This window comes from Actinia tenebrosa, unplaced genomic scaffold, assembly GCF_029948245.1.
Source record: "Actinia tenebrosa isolate PJP-AT-01 unplaced genomic scaffold, QUT_ActTen_1.0 PGA_scaffold0__85_contigs__length_37466705, whole genome shotgun sequence".
In the NCBI taxonomy this organism is placed as follows: Eukaryota; Metazoa; Cnidaria; class Anthozoa; order Actiniaria; family Actiniidae; genus Actinia; species Actinia tenebrosa.
The window spans coordinates 6,744,018-6,764,370 of record NW_028292569.1 but is presented as its reverse complement, the minus strand read 5'-3'; the positions used below and the strand labels follow the sequence as shown (position 1 = coordinate 6,764,370).

Sequence of the window (20,353 nt, the reverse complement as noted above, 5' to 3'; positions counted from 1 at the left end):
CTTGGAAATTATATTAAGTTTAATTTTTAGAATATTTTTAATTTTTTGGAAAATACAGAAAATATTCTAAAAATTAAACTTAATATAATATCCAAGATATCCAATTAGATCCATATAGGTATTGCAAATATAAAAAGGAATATAGATTTTCAGGACTTTTGAAGTAGTTTCAATACGACTACAAACGATTTGTTTAAAAATCCAAGATGGCGGCCTTGTGGTCACGTGACTTAGTTTCCATGGTAACCAAGGCTCTAAGGTTCCTTCTTTTCACAAAAGACATTAACTTGCCAAGTTTGGGGAAGATTCGTAGAAAACTGGCTATGATATAGCCAAACAGTTTTTCATCTGAGAGCCATGCCTTAATGATGCTGAGAGTCACTGCACAAAAGGTATGAAACCCAAAATCTTTTAACTCCAGAAATTTACTAATTACGATGTACTCTTTCTTGTTATGGTGTTTATTTTTTAACTGGGATAAATCTAAAACTCGTTCCCAGTCCTCAACTGGTTTCTAAAGTGGATAATTGACATTGGAATGAATATTCACTGATTCTAGTCTTGTTTTTGTCGAATACAGCTATTCCAGCAGCCATTCTTCAGCGTCCAGTGTTATTTACTAACGAATACCTAAGGTAAGATAACCCTAAATGGTTCGCCATCTTGATTCCTTCACGTTCCTTCTTGGGTCTTGTCTAGGTTGTTCACACGTTTCTTGCTGTCATTTTACGATCGACGCCATCTTGGATATTTATATGCGGTTTCTCCATTTGTGTATCGAAGGCACGGGTCACGAACGCTGGAGGCCTGAGCACGTTACGAAAAACGAGGACCGAAGTGGGCTTTTCTTAACGATTTTCGGATCACGTTTTTTGTGTCCCGCGTTTTCGATCGTACGCCAATGGGGAAAACCGCGTAAACATTCAAGATGTCGTCGAAATATGAATGACAGCCGAAAACGCGTAAACAAGACCCAGTCTGGCGTGCTCTTTTGGTTGGCATTGCAACGTTGGTTTCTACCCCTAAGAGGCCAAGGCCAATTATCTAATGAAGAAAATAGAAAACGCGCGCGCGTGCTGTGTGCAGTTATAAAGCACGCAGGGGTTGGCAGAACACGAGAAAAGTGTTAGGAGAGTGTTCTGCCAATCCCCAAGTGCTTTATAACTGCACACAGCACAGCAAGCAGGTTTTTTATTTCTTTTATAAAATACGATTAAAAATAACCGTTATTTTTGATAGGAATGACGCAACTGAAAGTGCGCGCGCGTGCTGTGCGCTCTCATAAAGCACGCGCTCACAACCAATCAGAACGCGAGATTTATAGCAGTTGTTTTATAACGAATAAGAGTTATCCTGTATTTACTCACAGAGCTTTTAACTTGGGCAGCCTGGGTTCAATCACGAGCAAAAACATTTTGTATGCCTTCGACAATATTGGTAATTATTTTCTCTTTTCTTACAACTAAATTTGCATCATATTTGGGGTGCTCTTTGCATGAACACAATGCTTTTCATGTGCGCCGGAAGAGTAACAGGCTATTGTGTTTATGTAAAGGCCCCATCAGAATGCATTGCAATTCCGAATCGTGCTCAGTTCCATGTTTATGCAATTATTATCATCACATTACCATTATTATAATTATGATTATTATCATTAATATTATTATCATTATTATCGTCATTACTATCATAATCATCATTATTATCATTATTATTATTATTATTATCATTATTGATATAATTTTTTAAAAATTATTATCATTAAATCTCCTACAATAAAAAATATATCTATTTATAATAATAATAATATAAAAAAAAAAGAGAAAAAGAAAAACTATAATAAAATATACTATAATAAAAATATATCTACTAATGTATAACCATAAAATCTATTTAGTAAAAATTAATCCTAATAATATATGAGTTTAAAAAAAATAGTAATAATGGCAAACATATATATATATTATTGATATAATTATCATTATTATCATCATCATTATTATTATCATCATCATCATCATTATCATCATTATTGTTATTATTATTATCATTTCTAATATTATTATCATTATTATAATTATTATTATCATAATCATCATTATTATTATCATTATTATTATCATCATCATTATCTTCATCATCATCATCACCATCATCATCATTATTATTATCACTATTATTATTATTATTATTATTATTATTATTATTATTATCAATATCAATTATGGAATGGCAAATAGATCATGACATAATGTGCTTCCGCAGGTAGAACATTTGACAAGGACGGACTGCAAGCTAAAGTCAAATGGGGAAAAAATTCGGTTAAAGAATTTGATAAAAGACAAGAGTGCTACGCTAAGCAATACTCAGCGTACAAGATTCTAGGGAAATGGCCTGTAAGAATTAATTGAATACAAACAAGCCCGCGGCGTAGCGAGAGGAGCGGCGCTCTCCCCGCCCACTCCTCCCCAAAAACGTAGTACTAAACCTGTAATAGCGGGAAACTCAACGTCAAGATAAAACGCGTACGCGTGCGTTTTGGCGGGAAAAAGGGCCATTGCCACTCCATGTCAAGTCCTGGCGGGAAACTCAACGTCAAGATGAATAAAACGCGTACGCGTGCGTTTTGGCGGGAAAAAGGGCCATTGCCACTTCATGGTCAAGTCCTGGCTGGAAACTCAACGATAAGATGTATAAAACGCGTACGCGTTCGTTTTGGCGAGAAAATGGGACATTGCCACTCCATGGTCAAGTTCTTGCTACGCTGCTGAACCGGCTTGGGCGTATTAATGTTTTCACTTTTCAGACCAATGTTTAATGGTTGCAGACGAGAACATACATCAATATGGATACAACTCAAACAAAGAATCTTATTCTCGACGGAATGACACTTAGTCTGAAATGAGAAAAATTACGCCCAAGCCGAAAAGAAAAAGGTCTATTAAATAATTTTCTCATCGTCACGGAAATTCACTTGGTTGTTCGGTAAAAAACTCAAAATCTCTAATATGTGAGCAGTGTAATAGCAAGGTTGCAGTATTTTTGTATGTGGTCTTCTAAATATTTCAAATATCAATATGCAAATGAGATGACGTAAATTCAAGACTATTTTATTATAAAAAAATTCTGTTCTGGAAAGTATTGCTGTCTTTATTTTCATCTGCAAATCATCCTTATAACTGAAATATATGGTTTTTGTACACTTCTAGGTTATTTCACTTCAGAACACTTGTCTTAAATTACACTGCAAAATGTTACACATTCTGGAATACACTGAATTGAAGAATCATTGTCGGGTTCAGAAACATAGAACATAGAAGCTGAGACCGAAATGGCACATGGGAAATGACATAAATATATTATAATTTATTCATTTACACCATTCACGCAGTCGGTTTAGAAAGCCAAACGCGTATGAAAACAGTGGATGATGTCACGTGTCGCCGGTCACAGCATGCATCTAATTAACGTACTTCCCATGTGCCATTTCGGTCTCAGATTCTATGTTCTATGTTTCTGAACCCGACAACGATTCTTTAATTGAGTGTATACGTCATCTCATTTGCCTGCGGAGCTCGAAAAAATAAGGTCGCTTCGTAAAATTATCCGGCTGTTATACACAACTAGGATAGTCTCCCCCACAGCCGCTCTCAGTGTCGTCACGCAACGCTTTCTCTCCCCTGAGTAGCGGCTGCTTACCCGAGACTACAACTAGGAGGGTAATAACCTCTATGTGGCTAACACGATGGACCTTGTATTATTAGATCGACTGGACAAACTAAAGCTTCATATAATGTTGCAGACAATGGAGCTTTGAAAGTAGCACTAAAGGTACCAGTAGATTTCATAATTTTTAATTATTTATCATTAATTAATAATAGTTGAATAATAATAATCATTATTTCATAATTTATGAATTATTTTTTATTTTTTATATTTATTAGTAAATGTATTTAATAACAAAATCAAGCAACTTGTTCCTCAGAGATGCCAGGGCCGTGGAGACATGGGGCGAGAAAATGTCTTTTCTGTGCCAAGCATCCAGAAATTCCCGTTATTTAAGGAAAATATCGATTTTGGCCAATTTTTTTTTTCTTCATTTCTGACCACGTGTCAGGCCCTAGAGCATCATTTCTTTGTTTAACGGTAGCGCATGAGAAGACAGATAAATATGGATACAACTCAAACAAAGAATCTTATTCTCAAGACCACGTGTCATTCCCTAGAGTATCATTTCTTTGTTTAACGGTTGCGCATGACAAGACACATGAATATGGATACTACGCAAACAAAGAATCTTATTCTCAAGAAAATGACACGTGGTCTGAAATGGGATAGATTGTCAACAGTTTCTCTATTTTCTCCTAAGTCGACCGAGTGTTGGTTTTTCTGCCTGGTACGAGCGGATTGTAGACCGCTTCAAACTCGTGCCACTAGCCAAGCGTCCAACGCAGGGGAAAACCCCGACTCGACTGACTTTTGCGATTTTTTGAAAATCGCGAAAATCGCAAAATTACGCGAAATTAAAGTGTAGCGAAAATTTCATGTAATAAATTGTACTTTTTTCAGGCGTATTACAACTGGGCAAATCAAAATCCAATTAAGAAATGGCTGCTACCAGGACTGAATTTGACCAATGAGCAGCTGTTTTACATTGGATATGCTCAGGTTAGTGACACGTATTTTGTCTATTGCCATCTCGCAGGATCTACTCATTTCACCAAACGATGGAACGTGTTTACTCACGTGACAAGCGAAAAAGGCAACCATATTTGTTTCACCAACCGATAGAAATTTCCTGCACAGTTTTTGTTTAAAAGAGAGGGAATAGAAAATGTCATGGGTTTGGTATTCTAACATGGCCGCTGTGACGTCACGCTCTCTATTTATTTACTTAATTATTTATTTATCTATTTGTTTATCTATTTATTTCTCTATTATTTCTTTCTTGGTTGCACACTATAATCGATCAATATGAATGAGGATTCTGTGAAATTCTCGGACAAAAAAAGTGAAGTAAACGAGGCTAGTCACTGATAAGCGAAATCTAAAACTAATATGTAGATAACGACTAGTTTTGGAACTAGTTTGGACTGCGTCGGTGTTTTTTAGTTGAAACAAATGTGTCGGAGTAGATAATTTTATCACCGTAAATACGAAAGATAATAGACTGACGTTTCGGACGTTAGTCCTTCGTCGGAGTCAATTAAAACTAATAAAACAAATAGTAGACCTCAGTATACTGTAAACCTACAAAAATTTGCACTAATTTGTACAATTTTGATGGATTTTCTTCGTTTTTATTTTATGGTTTTACTGCGCATGCGCTCTCAACAAATACTATTTTTACTATCAGTATACTTCGTTGGGCTAGTAAATATCAATACTATATGATTTGCTCATTTTGATTGCTTTACCGCAGAAATATTGCAGTTCCGCTACCGATGAACAGCGAAAAAAACAGAACATTGAACTCCGTAAAACAGATGATAAATTTAGGTTTGTTCATTGGCTGATAATTTGAAAACTGACATCGATCAAACAACGTCGTATCTTTATCAATTGCTCATTCTTTTAACAGGATTGTCGGTTCGTTGGCAAATTCCTGTGAGTTCGCCAATGCATTCAAGTGCAGAAAGAACAGCCCAATGAATCCAATCAACAAATGCTATCTCTGGAGCAAAGAAGGACTATTGCACTAATAGTCTATTGTTAAAACGAAATTTGACGATGTGGCGGCCATCTTGAATCGCAAGGCATTATAGGTCGTCAAGAGGAGAAATATTTAAAGCTTTGTTAAAGTATTGACGTCAAGTGTCATTGACAGTAGACCTTTCCCGAATTCGCTTGACTGGTCACGAGGTTTCAAGTCGAGGTGATGGTTTAACTTGATGAATAAAAGAACCAAGTTCAGTCTCGACTTCCAACCATTGTTTCGTGGTCATCCAAGCGAATTCAGAAAAGGTGTGTTACCACAAGACAATTTGATAAGAGATGAATTAAAAAAATAATAACGGTCGACAGTTCCACAACTGAGGAAATTTCTCAAATATCATGGGGTCGTCATTTCAGCATCTTTCGTTTTGCTTTGTCCCCTGGGTGACGAGCCATAATGCCTTGCCATTCAAGATGGCCGCCACGTCGTCAAATTTCGCCGCCACGTTGTTGAAGTTGTCCATTGTCAACGTACCAACCGTATAAAAAAAAAAAAAAAATGATAATAATATTCTATTATAATATTATATAATAATAAACAGAAGCTGATTGAATAAAATGACCATGGTCTTCCAAACATGTCTAGCTGCTTTGTTTTAGTTGTATCCATATTCATGTGTCTCCTCGTATGAAGTCTTTAAACAAAGAAATGATACTCTAGAGAATGACACGTAGTCTACAACGGACAAACATTGCACCAATACGAATGAGGTCTACCAGCCTACTAATTACATTCACTCTTGGTAATACATCATTTATGAAGTCTCGTGAGTTAGAAATGCATGACGTCAAAGCAGATCGATCTCTTATCATAGCTCTTCCACCCTTAAGTCCTTTTCAATGGAAACAGACTGATTTTTAACGTCCCATTCATTTTCTTTCTCATTTGTTTCATCTAGTTCCATTTTGTCACTACCAATGTTTTCTATTTCCAAGTCATCTTTATCTTCACTTTCTTCTGAGCTATTTCCATTTTGTTCTAAGATTTCATCTTTTATTTCTCCTTCTCTTTGCCATTCATTCTCTTCTTTTCTTATGCATTCATATTCTTTATCTTTCCATTTTTCTTCTGGGCCATCTTCTTCCAAGATTTCATCTTTTATTTCTCCTTTTCTTTGCCATTCATTCTCTTCATTTCTTATGCATTCATATTCTTTATCTTTCCATTTTTCTTCTGGGCTATCTTCTTCTAAGATTTCACATTCATATTCTTGATTTCTATTGCATTCAGATTCTTCATCATCTTCCATTTTTCTCATTTCTCCACAGTAGCTATCTTTAGATACTTTGTCATTTTCTTGTTTCATTTCATTTTTGCTTTCATTTGGAATTTCTGAAAATGAAGGTTTACTTCAACACAGAATTTGGGTATGTTTCTCCATTTTTTGAAACATGGAAGCAGTTTTTAAAGTATACGTTTGTAGAAGAGTTGCAAAAAATAAAATGTTAGGATGACAAAAAATCCAATACTCCATCTTTCATAGTTTCATATACGTTTGTAGAAGAGTTGCAAGAAATAAAATGTTAGGATGACAAAAAATCCAATACTCCATCTTTCATAGTTCAATGAATGAAAAATGAATATCATCGCAATGTATTTTGAGATTTGATCAACTTAAATTAATTAAATTAATTAAATTGGTTAAATTTAAATGTCAATATAAAATTATCTTGGATGCAAGGCCAAAACAAAAACACAACTTAAAGATATAATACTTTTTCTTGATGGAATTTGTACAATATCTTTTGTATTTTCCCTTTATCTTCTCTTCTCAAGATAATTTTCAATGGTAGCTTTTCAAGCTATTTTGAAGCTTTGAATACTCCAGTTTTGAGTTCTCTGTTGCTCAAGGTTAGCCTCGATTTTGTTTAGAATATTCACGTGCTCCAGTGAAGGTCCATGGAATTTCAAAGTGTTTGTATTGTTGAAGTTGTACGTTTTTTACTTTACCGCTGGTATTATAATTGTTTAGACACTGACTCGAGGCTAAGCTGAGTAAAAGAGTCTGTAATCAAGGAACACAGCGGTAATTATTTGGAACTCAAAAAACGACAGAACTTTTACTTTATTGTTTTACCATCAAATAGTTGCTAACCTGCCTTCTCCCCACACTGATCACGTGATGATGAGCCCTCCTCTTGAACATCACGTGACATTTCCACAGCCCTCTCCTTCTGAATTCTCTCCACTAGTTCTTCATAAGCTGTTTCCCATCTTTGTGCATAAACGTCCCTTGCCTTTTCTGTCAAATCCATGAGTTTCTTATGCTCATCCTGGCAAAAAAAGTACACTATTACTTTACCAAGGCATCCTGTCATATGAACGAAGTAAAAGATTAATAAAACATTTGTATCTAGATAAATAGCCCGAGTGAATGCAAGTTGTGAATCTTTGAGGATCATTTACTTAAGTCATACCTCGGCACCATCGTAATAAAAGACCCCAATGGCACTAACAGGGACCTTTTTGTGTAACACTCGACCAAGGACTTGACGTCGCAATGCAAATACCACAGGGACCCCATTCTGATGTGCAATACTAATGATGTTATGAAGAGTGTCATCTAAGCCTCCTGTGGAATAAAGAAAAGTGATCGTGGAATATGTGTGGAATAAGATGGGAAGAAATATAATGGATGGAAGTAAAGGTACAATGTACCTGTTACAATCCTGGAAAAGAATACTCATTTTGGTGGTGTTTGTTTGATGAAAGCGATGGTGATGGTAATGATATATGATGATGATGCATGATGATGAAGATGATGATGATCTTTATTGTATTGTATGATGAAACATCATGATGATGATACATGACAATGATAAATGATAGTGATGATAATTATGATGTTGATGATGCTATGATGTTCATGATGCAAAATGACGATTACAGATGATGTTGATGATCATAATGATGATGATGACAATCATTACCTGCACTCTTAATTCTCTCCACGTTGGGTGATATAATAACCAATTTGATTTTCTTCAGCTTCAGGTGCTTGGTAACTTCTCGTAACCCAACAACGAAACGTCGCTTAGCTTTGGACTGAAAAAATACCCACAACATTCTTTAATCCATAGCACTGTGACACCTTAGAGGGATTAATTACCGTTCATAGCACGGGCTGCGATTGGTTGCTAGTTCACCTTTATTTCTTTTTTTTTCGTAAGACGAAGTGTTGAAGTTCTAAAACACCTCCAAAACACCACCAAAAAGTCTTTTACTCATTTGCAACAATAAAGTTTAGATATTTTTACCTTGACGGGATCCCTGTGGTACTGTCTGTCCTGGAACATGACCAGTTTCTGTAGCAGTTGTAGTGTAGTGTTGTTGAGTTCTTTATCCATCACGTTATCACAGTACCTAGAACAAAACGAACAATTATTACACCTATCACTACCCATCTTGAGCAATAGAAAGCGGTGTTCACCATAAGCCTTACTCACACAGCGTCCATGTTGGTTTGAGCAATAGATTCAAGTACAATCATTTGCAAAAGTCAGCTTTAATGTAAAGAATATGCAGCTTGAGCAATACCAATGTTTTTGAAATCCCAAGGACTTTAAATAGTATCTGTGAATAGCTGACTGATAAACGAGGCTAAGCCTGTGCAAATGAGTCCGTGGTATTCAGAAACAGCGTTTTTTGTAAATAGATATATAGACCCCTTCGATGAGTTTTTTGCTCTTGGGGTAAATTTGTGATTAAATATGTTTAAAAAATAAAAAATAAAAAATAGTGTTATGCATCGAATGTAAAACTGTTGTATTTCGAGGACAGAAGAGAAAGGTGAACTGTATAAAACTCACTCTCGGAATCTTCGACTATGAATCTGAGCCTTGACGTCATCTTCAGAAGGAGCAACAGTCTGATCAACATCACTGCTGAGGTCAGCGGCACTATCATCGGCGTTTCCATGGTGATGGGTTATGACATCATCTTTTGACTGAAGGACAGTTAAGTCATTGTCTTCACTGGACGCTAATGATAGGAAATATTGGAAAGAGGTTATTTTTTGTGTAGATATAAAATGGCTGGGCCCGGTTGTACGAAAGGTGAATAGCGCTATCCGACGGATAAATCTTATCCAGTGGATGAATTTATTGGATAACAGCATCAACTGAATAAGGATTTATCTATCGGATAGCACCATACACTCTCCTTACAACCGGGTCCAGAACACTAGGTTCCTTTAACTCTGAAAAATGTAAATTTTTTTTTCATGTAAAACAATTCTATCGATTTTGCCATCCAATATGGATGCCGTCACGTGATCATGCCAAACTTCTATGAAAAGACCTTTTCTCATAGTGTTCAACTGAATTAAAAACAAACTCACATTTTCCTTCAGATTTGTGTCCGTCGCCCGTCTCCTCTGAAGAATGATGCTCTTCAGCCAAACTATTAAAAGAATTAAACATTTTAGTTGGGATACCTGTGGTCGAAAAAACGGGCAAAATTTAACTTTTTCCTTTTAAATTTAACCAACCTTTGGGATTCAGAATTTTCGTCTTGATTTCTTTCTCCTTCTGATGCTTTCCTTTTTTCTTCTCTTTCTCTGAGGATGATCTTGAAAGAATAATCGAGATTTATTAGAGGGAGGTAGTGGGGAGAGTTTCTAGGGGGAGGTGGGAGGGTAAAGAACGTGTTGCTACGTTCTTAGGTGTAGTGGGGTTTGAACAATGTTTAGGAGGAAAAAAATAAAAAAGTGGATGAGAGTCAGATATACTACAACTTAGGGGGATTGAGTGGTATTTTTACGATATATTAAAGGTAAGGGGAGGCCAGGGGGACTGACGTCTATAATTTAGTGGGGAGGAGAGGGTGCTATGTTTGGTAGAAGAATGGAGGGGAGGGATGTTAAGTTTTGGCTTTATTTTGTTAAACTTCAGTAAAAACTTAGGGGGGAGAGGATGCTACGTTTGAAAGAGGGTAGGGAGGGTAAGTTTTGACTTCATTTTGTTAACCTTTTTCAGTAAAAACTTAGGGGGGAGAGGGTGCTACGTTTGAAGGAGGGTAGGGAGGGTAAGTTTTGACTTCATTTTGTTAACCCTTTTCAGTAAAAACTTAGGGGGGAGAGGGTGCTACGTTTGAAGGAGGGTAGGGAGGGTAAGTTTTGACTTCATTTTGTTAACCTTTTCAGTAAAAACTTAGGGGGGAGAGGGTGCTACGTTTGAAGGAGGGTAGGGAGGGTAAGTTTTGACTTCATTTTGTTAACCTTTTTCAGTAAAAACTTAGGGGGGAGAGGGTGCTACGTTTGGAGGAGGGTAAGTTTTGTTCACCCTTTTCATTTGGCTTGGTTTTTTCTTCTTGGGTGTTTCTCTTTCTTTTCCTCTCTTGAAGACAGGAGCAGTGGAATCCAAGATATTGTGAAAAGTCTAACAATAATAAAACATAGTAAACATCTTATTAAATAGGAAGAAATTCCAATACCTAATGAATTATAACTCGAGCATCGTTTTCCGAATTCACTTGAGTGTCGACGAAACAAAGGTTCCAAGTCCAGGTCGGACTTGATGAGTACATTTCATTTATATTACTCTTATATTTTATCAATTCCAACATCGACTTGAAGCCATTGTGTTGAGTCACTCAAGAGAATTATGCAAAAGTCTATACTCCTTCACTTCAAGTAACTCTGTATATCTTGAAATTGGGGTTCCTGTGGCAGGCCGAGTTTATGGAAATTAAGCAGTACCTAAATATAGCCTGTGTTACTTGGCTGTTTGAAGCCATTGTGTTGAGTCACACAAGGAATTATGCAAAAGTCTATAATCCTTCACTTCAAGTAACTCTTATATCTCTGTATATCTTGAAATTGGGGTTCCTGTGGCAGGCCGAGTTTATGGAAATTAAACAGTTCCTAAATATAGCCTGCGATCTTGGCTGTCTGCGGTTATTCCGATAAGTTAAGTGCGCGCATGTGGGAGAAGAGAGGAAATGGGACGCATCACTTTGACTTTAGATATCATTATCACATACACATAATATACAATTCGACAAACGCATCGTAATTTTACACATGTAAATCTTTGTATATTATTGTATATACTTATATTTAACAATTATTCGCTGAAGGTGATTCTTTCGAAAAAAAAGGTAATAAAAAAAAAAAAGAAGAAGATAAAAGACATTTTTTCCGGTAACAGCAACGAAGCGGCTGGCCGCCATTTTGGATTATCGCTGGAGGTGATTATCGTGTGATAGTGTGAGTTTCTCGACCAATCAGCGCGCGAGATTTTCTATAATCACCTGTGTATTTTTACTAAATATCTATATCTATATGTTTTTGTAATCTCTCAGTTTTTCAAATTTCTATGTGATAATTTGCCATTCAAGATTAATTAAAGCTATTATTATTATTATTATTATTATTATTAAACCCTCAAGCAGTTGTTCTTTCGTTTTATTTCTTCGCAACAACCGCTGACCACAAAGCATCGCAGGCTATGATTAAAAGTCTTGTCTTACCTTATCAGTAGTTGGCAGGCCATGAGTAACCTTCACTGCTGGTACACGTGACGTGGCTGAAGGTTGATCTTTGACCTTGATTTGTAAGACTCCAGTTGCTATGGTTACTGCTTTCTTGGGATGGGTTTCTTTATCTTTGGTTATTTTGGGTGGAATTTTCTAAAAGAAAACATTATGCCATTATTAAAAGTTATCAAAATAGTCGAACGATCATATCGCGGTGGAGAGAGAAAGGAACGTGGGGTCTGGGAAAGAGATTACGAAATAAATGCTAATGACTGACTATAGAACACGCAAGTAGTTTTGAGCATTAATTTCCCTAACCTGATTCTCCGTTTTGGTCATCACTATCACGCATTAATATTATGGTTATCGTTACTACCTTAATCATCATTCAGACAGAGGACGGGTATTCATCGAGTTACGCGCTTCAAGTTATGCGTTTCGAGTTATGCGCTTTTCGAGTTACGCGCTCGACCACAGCCATATTTGACGTTGTGACGTAATGCGCGTAACTCCATGTCATCAAGAAAGTTGTGTGAGCTCGAGTTACGCGATATTCGAGTTTGATAGGGTTTGCAGGTTTTTGTTATAAGTTTGAAGCAAAAGAAAACATTTTAATGCAAATTTCCAAAGTTCGAGTATTATTTATTCATTAGAGCGTAACCCGTAACTCGAACTACAGAAGATCTCTTTCTGCAGTGAAGTTACTCGCCTACCGCGTAACTCGAACTCACACAACTTTCTTAGTGACATGGAGTTACGCGCACTGTGTAACAACGTCAAATTTAGGAGTGGTCGAGTGCGTTACTAAAAAGCGCGTAATTGGAAGCGCATAACTCGATCTCTTCAGACATCACCTTCACTTGCTCCAAGTGTCTCTCGCTATTTATTTATTTTTTCGTTGCAAACTCGGATTCAAATAGCGCATTTCCGGTTAAGATGGCTTTGTAATGCGAGCAAGACTTGTAAAACTCGGCACCTCATCAATATTCATTAGGTTGGGGGGGGGCTTTGATTGACATGGTATCGTTTGAATGTTCAGAGGGTTGGGAGACTATAAAATAAGCGGAAAGAAATTCAAAACAAACAAACAAACAAACAAACAAACAAGCAAAAACAAAAAAAGAATATATGGATAGTAATAACACGAGAAAAAAGTAATACATAAAAATATTGAAAAAATATTCAATATTTATCAATAAGCTTAATTCTCCCTTTTTGAAATTATTTTTTTCGTTACTATTTCATGATCACAATGCAGTGCATGTCCTTCATCAATACATACGATAGCCACGCACTTAATGCTTTCTCTAATTTCTGTCTGCCTATCTACCAAACTACGGTGTTTATTTAATACGGCTTAGGGTGAAAACAGAAATATATTGAGCAATCTCTAAGAGGTTTTTTAATCTCTAAGAAATTAAACAAGCGAGGCTATCGGACAGATACAATGCTTGTTGAATCAGTTGCATCTCATTTGCCTGCATCCATAATAACGCTTTTTCACAATTGCCGTCTACGACACGAGTGAAAAACGTCTGCGCATGCTCTGAATCCGTATGCAAATTAGTCAAAACATAAGTAAATGTGACTTTCAAACATGCCTGATAAATTGGACTTTACAAAATGCCACGCAAAACTTAGTGTCCGTGCTTGAAACTTAAGGCCAACTCTTTGATATTCTAAGATATAACTAGCTAAAAACTAGTGTGAGCTGCGTCGGTGTTTTCACGGTGTATAATTTACCTTTTCATCATTACTCTTTGATATTCTGTTTGTTAATACAGTATCTTGGTCTGACAAAGTATGACTCTCGAACTTTTTTGTATACTTGGAGAAAACAAACATTTATTGTCTCACTCAAACTCTTCAAAATTCTTAGAAAACGTGCTGAAATGCACGCATGCGCAAACGTTTTTCTCTAGTGTCGCCGTCTGCTGCGGCTTGGGTCAGGCAGATGATATTGCAACTAAGCACTTTCACTTCATCGAGGAATTAATGCGTTGATGCAAAATCTGATGCAACTAGACCAAGTTAGTGCTCGTAAAAACCACTCTTTGGTAAGACTGTCTGTCCCAATGTAGAAACGATATCGAAAAGATCCTGAATACTCCATTATAACCGCGAAACGAAGGCTCAAATCTATTCCAAGGCGTTCACTTAAGTACACAACTTGAGTACTTTCACTTCGAGGAATTTATGCTTGATGCAAAATCTGATGCAACTGAACTAAGTTAGTGCTCATCAAGGCCACTATTATTTTGGTAAGCTGTCTGTTTTTATGTGTAGAAATGAAATCGAAAGGATCATGAAAACTTCATTATAAAATGAACGCAAAATGAAGGCTTAAATCTATTCCAAGGCGTTCAACGGCTTGAGTATAGAACAACAATTTCCTGGATTCAGTGCTATTTTTAGTTTTTGTTCTTTTTCTCCTCATCCTAAGTACGATTTTTCTGAAATTTTCAGAATCTTATCACCTAGTACTATTGCAGCTTGTGTATAAATTTGGATGGAAAGTCTTGGGCAGAAAAAAAGTTATGACGCCACTTGAAAATTCGATCCAAAATTTGAAGCATAAAAGACATCGCGCTGTAGAAACATTACCATTGAATGGATTGCCTTGAAGTTTTCACATATCTATTTCCAACTATTGTGGATGATCCTTACGAAAAATCAGTATCAAAACCTAAAAACTCATCGAATAAATGTTTTTTTACTAAATGTCGTTGTAAACCTCAAAAATGAGAGATTTGCTAAAAATCACATTTTCGCAGTTTTCTTCAAAACGGCTCCAAGTTTTTTCTTTAAACTTCCTACATCAATAGACCAGAGCTTTATCTAGATGGTAATGAAATTTCTACAGCTCGTCCTGTCCAAATTTTGGAGAAAACGTTTTTTAAAGTGAGGTGTACCTAAAGAGCTCTCGGTCGTTCCACACAGTTAAGTTCGGGAGAATATTTGCATAACGACATCTTCAAGTAATATTTCAAAGCCGACAATGAGTACTGGACGGGATTTCAAGTCAAAGCAATTAGTTCCAGTCCGAGGCGCAGCCTAGGACTGGAACTAATTGCGCGGACTTGAAATCCCGTCCAGTCCGATATTGGAGGCTTTGAAATGACTTCTCATCTCATTAATTATTCGGCTTGGAGTAACTGGAACAAAATTAATTCAGTCATAGGACTGAATTAATTTTGTTCCAGTTACTCCAGACTGAATGCATTCCTTTCACAGCACTTTACCAGATTTCAAGTAACATCATGTGACCAAATAGCCATTGATTGGCTGGTTTACTCATGAATTATTAATGAGTATGAGAATGTCATTGAACATTGTGGAATGTCCGAGAGCGTTGTTGTCGACCGATATTGAATTAGTTATTTCTAGCGGGGTGAGCTCTTTAGATACACCACTCTTTAAAAAATGTTTTCTCCAAAATGTGGATAGGACGAGTTGTAGAAATTTCACTACCATCTAGATAAAGCTCTGGTCTATTGATGTAGGAAGTTTAAAGAAAAATTTTGGAGCCGTTTTGAAGAATCTAGGATAATCCAAGCACATTATATGAAAAATCCAGTTAAATTGACATACTAGTTTTGCGAAGGGAGCGAGAATAAAATTGTCCAAAATTCGCTCTGAATTAGTTTGGTTCCATCTTAAATTAAAAAGGCAAGAAAGTAACCAAGTAAGGATGCGCGCAAGCAGCGAAAGAAAACCACAGAGCTAGCAAGCAGCCAAGCAAGTCAATAACGGTATTTGTTTTATGTTTTTATAGGGTAACACAAGTGTAATAGTCTAATAGATTCTGAATGAGTAAAGCTGTATCCCTCACTATAATAAGATGATATTCTAGGAAGATGGCGCCAAGCAGCTCGATTAATGATGGTAATAGTTTACTTAATATGCTCGTATTCAGTGTTCATTCCTGATGACAGACTCCTTTTCTTTTTCTTTTGCTGGATCTTCATTTGCGAGGAAAAGGAGACTCTGTATGGAAAGCCGTTACTGCCAAAAGTCATAGTATAGTAGTAATAAATTATGCGTTCGGTGTATATATAATGAAGTAGAGAGAATAAGAGAAAAATATCAAATGCCCTTGGCAGGATTCGAACCCACGTCTTCGGTATTCTAGTCCGATGTGTTAACCACTACACTACAAGGACCAACCACGCTGGTAACGCAGCCAGAATATGAAATGTAGGGTATTCGTGAGGATCCCAGAGCGATATTTTTTCTCTATAGATAAGTTGAACACCGTAAATATGTACGCAAAGAATAAAAAGTCCAAAAGTCATTCAGTTGACACTATACGTCGAGTATTATCACAACAGTTTATATGGACTATTTACAGGAAATTACAAAACATACAAACACGTTGTACCGCTAACCATGCGCCCCAAAAAGTATAAAACAACATAAATTAGGAAATTGCTTTCCTGCTACAACACGTTTGTATGTTTTGTAATTTCCCGTAAATATTCCATAAAATAGACTAATAGTCCATAAAAACTGTTGTAATATTACTCAATTGTAAACTCCCTGAAGAAGTCTGTTGATTACAGATGAAACTAATTTTGCGCTTCCTGTGCAACAACAAAACTCGTCGAGAATTTAGGGAAAACTCGTCGAGATCTAAACACCACTAGTCCGGAACGCTATAGACATTTTTAAAATTCAACTTGTCGGTGAACATCTCGACGTATAGTGTCAAATCTCAATGACTTTTGGCAGGAACGGCTTTACATAACTCTGTCCCCAACCGTCACCTTTTCTGTTGCGCATGTGTGAGCGTTACTAGGCTACTAATGAAATTTGAAAGAGTGGGCTCATTAATAGTCAGTAGTTATCGTAAAAGGATATGCTCACTAGTATTGCGGGCTCAATACAGCAGACTTTCCGGTTGTCATACGTAGAGTTGTTCAACTAAAAAAAAACGATTTCAAAACCGGTTTTTTCGTCCACATTTATGGACGGCGGTTAGATGAAATAATTTCACGGATTGGGGCAGATGCTTCTATTTTTCTCCCTCTCCCCGAAAACAAAGGAGAAAAAAGGAGCCTCTGCCAGCAGGGAATCAGTGTTCAAATATTTCAGTTTAGCTGGTTTATTAAAATATTTTTTACTGCTTTTTACGCTAAAAAGTGCTCCAAAAAGGTTTAAAAAAAGTGCTCTTAAAAAACGTTTTTCCCAAGGCGTCTTTTTCCCCCGGTTGTTTTCACCAAAAACGTGCCGAGTTCAACACTCAGGATTTCTGGATTTCTTAAGCTTGTTTCATTGATATGACTGGTCAGAAAGTTGACACTATGATGTATCTTTTATGATTGGCTCAATTTGAATGTCGAGAAAAATAGTGCAAATTGAAGAAAAAGTGCATCATCTTTAACCAATCAGATTGCAGGATTTGACAATGATTACGAAATGAATATAATGAATGAGAAAATGTCTGGTTGTTTTGTTTGACGACAGGTTTGAATACAAGTACTATCATCTGAACTACAAACTACATGTGCAACATCACATCGACAAGGAAAAGAATATGTGCTCACAACTAATGCAAATGTGCCGTGTATCACTTCACATCAACAAAATCTGAGCAAGATATCAAAATTACTCACTGTCACCGCCGATTCTTGAAAACTGCAATATGGCAGAAGAGATTACTGACTGCAGTGATGACGAATTTAACAAAACTCTATTTGACGCTATTGAGAATGGACAAGAAGGATTGGTAGAAAAACTAATCCAGTGTTTTGCTGGTGTCAATGTTACCGACGAAAGTGGCAGAACTGCTTTGTTTTATGCTATAGAGAAAGAAAATGAAAAAATAGTGGAAAAACTGGTCCAGTCTGGTGCTGATATCAATGTAGCCAATAAAGATGGCAACACTGTTTTGTTTCATGCTGTACAGAAAGAAAGTGAGGAGATGGTGAAAAAACTAATTGAGTGTGGTGCTGATGTCAATGCAATCAATAAAGATGGAAAAAACGCTTTGTTTTATGCTGTAGAGAAAGATAATGAAAGAATATTGGAAAAACTAATCGAGTGTGGTGCTTTTGTCAATGCTGCCGATGAATATGGACAAACTGCTTTGTTTTATGCTGTAGAGAAAGAAAATAAAAAAATGGTCGAAAAACTAATCCAGTCTGGTGCTGATGTCAATGCAATCAATAAAGATGGAAAAAACGCTTTGTTTTATGCTGTAAGGAAAGAAAATGAAAAAATAGTCGAAAAGCTAATGCAGTCCGGTGCTGATATTAATGTGACCAATATACATGGGGCAACGCCTTTGTTTTATGCTGTAAAGAAAGAAAATGATAAAATAGTGGAAACACTAATCCAGTGTGGTGCTGATCTTAATGCAGTCGATGAATATCGCCAAACAGCTTTGTTTCATGCTGTAAGGAAAGAAAATGAAAAAATAGTGGAAAAACTAATGCAGTCCGGTGCTGATATTAATGTGACCAATATACATGGGGCAACGCCTTTGTTTTATGCAGTAAAGAAAGAAAATGATAAAATAGTGGAAAAACTAATCCAGTGTGGTGCTGACGTCAATGCAGTTGATGAATATGGCCAAACTGCTCTGTTTCATGCTATAAACAAAGAAAGCGTAAAAATGGTCGAAAAACTAATCGAGTGTGGTGCTGATGTCAATGCTACCAATAAAGATGGCAAAACTGCTTTGTTTTGTGCTCTAGAGAAAGAAAATGAAAAAATAGTGGAAAAACTGGTCCAGTCTGGTGCTGATATCAATGTAGCCAATAAAGATGGCAACACTCTTTTGTTTCATGCTGTACAGAAAGAAAGTGAGGAGATGGTGAAAAAACTAATTGAGTTTGGTGCTGATGTCAATGCCGCCGATGAATATGGCCAAACTGCTCTGTTTTATGCTGTAAAGAGAGAAAGTGAAGAGATGGTCGAAAAACTAATCGAGTGTGGTGCTGATGTCAATGCTACCAATAAAGATGGCAAAACTGCTTTGTTTCATGCTGTAAAGAAAGAAAGCGTAAAAATGGTGGAAAAACTAATCGAGGGTGGTGCTAATGTCAATGCTACCAATAAAGATGGCAAAACTGCTTTGTTTCATGCTGTAAAGAAAGAAAGCGTAATAATGGTCGAAAAACTAATCGAGTGTGGTGCTGATGTCAATGCTACCAATAAAGATGGCAAAACTGCTTTGTTTCATGCTGTAAAGAAAGAAAGCGTAATAATGGTCGAAAAACTAATCGAGGGTGATGCTAATGTCAATGCTACCAATAAAGATGGCTACACTGTTTTGCTTTATGCTGTATGGAATGAAAATGAAAAAATAGTGGAAACAGGAATCGAGGGTGGTGCTGATATTAATGCAAGCAATAAAGATGGCTACACTGTTTTGCTTTATGCTGTAAAGAAAGAAAGCGTAAAAATGGTCGAAAAACTAATCGAGTGTGGTGCTGATGTGAATGCTGCCAATAAAGATGGCAAAACTGCTTTGTTTCATGCTGTAAAGAAAGAAAGCGTAAAAATGGTCGAAAAACTAATCGAGTGTGGTGCTGATGTCAATGCTACCAATAAAGATGGCAAAACTGCTTTGTTTCATGCTGTAAAGAAAGAAAGCGTAAAAATGGTGGAAAAACTAATCGAGGGTGGTGCTAATGTCAATGCTACCAATAAAGATGGCAAAACTGCTTTGTTTCATGCTGTAAAGAAAGAAAGCGTAATAATGGTCGAAAAACTAATCGAGTGTGGTGCTGATGTCAATGCTACCAATAAAGATGGCAAAACTGCTTTGTTTCATGCTGTAAAGAAAGAAAGCGTAAAAATGGTCGAAAAACTAATCGAGTGTGGTGCTGATGTCAATGCTGCCAATAAAGATGGCAAAACTGCTTTGTTTCATGCTGTAAAGAAAGAAAGCGTAAAAATGGTCGAAAAACTAATCGAGTGTGGTGCTAATGTCAATGCTACCAATAAAGATGGCTACACTGTTTTGCTTTATGCTGTATGGAATGAAAATGAAAAAATAGTGGAAACAGGAATCGAGGGTAGTGCTGATATTAATGCAAGCAATAAAGATGGCTACACTGTTTTGCTTTATGCTGTAAAGAAAGAAAGCGTAAAAATGGTCGAAAAACTAATCGAGTGTGGTGCTGATGTGCAATGCTGCCAATAAAGATGGCA

At 36.5% G+C, this 20,353-nt stretch overlaps 2 protein-coding genes and 1 long non-coding RNA gene across 3 annotated transcripts in view; all 3 read left to right on the top strand.

Annotated features, from left to right (window-relative positions):
- The window catches only part of LOC116308221 (endothelin-converting enzyme 2), a 28,949-nt gene extending 25,884 nt beyond the window's left edge, over nucleotides 1-3,065 (top strand). Inside the window, exons 11-13 of the mRNA XM_089027922.1 lie at nucleotides 581-635; nucleotides 1,370-1,437; nucleotides 2,266-3,065. Of these exons, the coding sequence (XP_088884048.1) occupies nucleotides 581-635; nucleotides 1,370-1,437; nucleotides 2,266-2,411 (269 nt within the window). The 3' untranslated portion in view covers nucleotides 2,412-3,065. The remainder of the gene's footprint in view (nucleotides 1-580; nucleotides 636-1,369; nucleotides 1,438-2,265) is intronic.
- Nucleotides 3,066-3,263: 198 nt separating this feature from the next.
- LOC148913363 (uncharacterized) lies at nucleotides 3,264-6,294 on the top strand. Its single transcript, XR_016119386.1, has 4 exons — nucleotides 3,264-3,831; nucleotides 4,570-4,668; nucleotides 5,423-5,499; nucleotides 5,582-6,294. It is a non-coding gene; the product is annotated as an uncharacterized LOC148913363 (long non-coding RNA).
- Nucleotides 6,295-14,204: 7,910 nt separating this feature from the next.
- On the top strand, nucleotides 14,205-20,345 carry LOC116308828 (uncharacterized). The gene is made up of 3 exons (XM_089026063.1): nucleotides 14,205-14,454; nucleotides 15,969-16,078; nucleotides 17,660-20,345. The coding sequence occupies exon 3, from the start codon at nucleotides 17,838-17,840 to the stop codon at nucleotides 20,343-20,345; it is 2,508 nt and encodes an 835-aa protein (XP_088882189.1). The 5' UTR covers nucleotides 14,205-14,454; nucleotides 15,969-16,078; nucleotides 17,660-17,837.
- The last annotated feature ends 8 nt before the right edge of the window (nucleotides 20,346-20,353 follow it).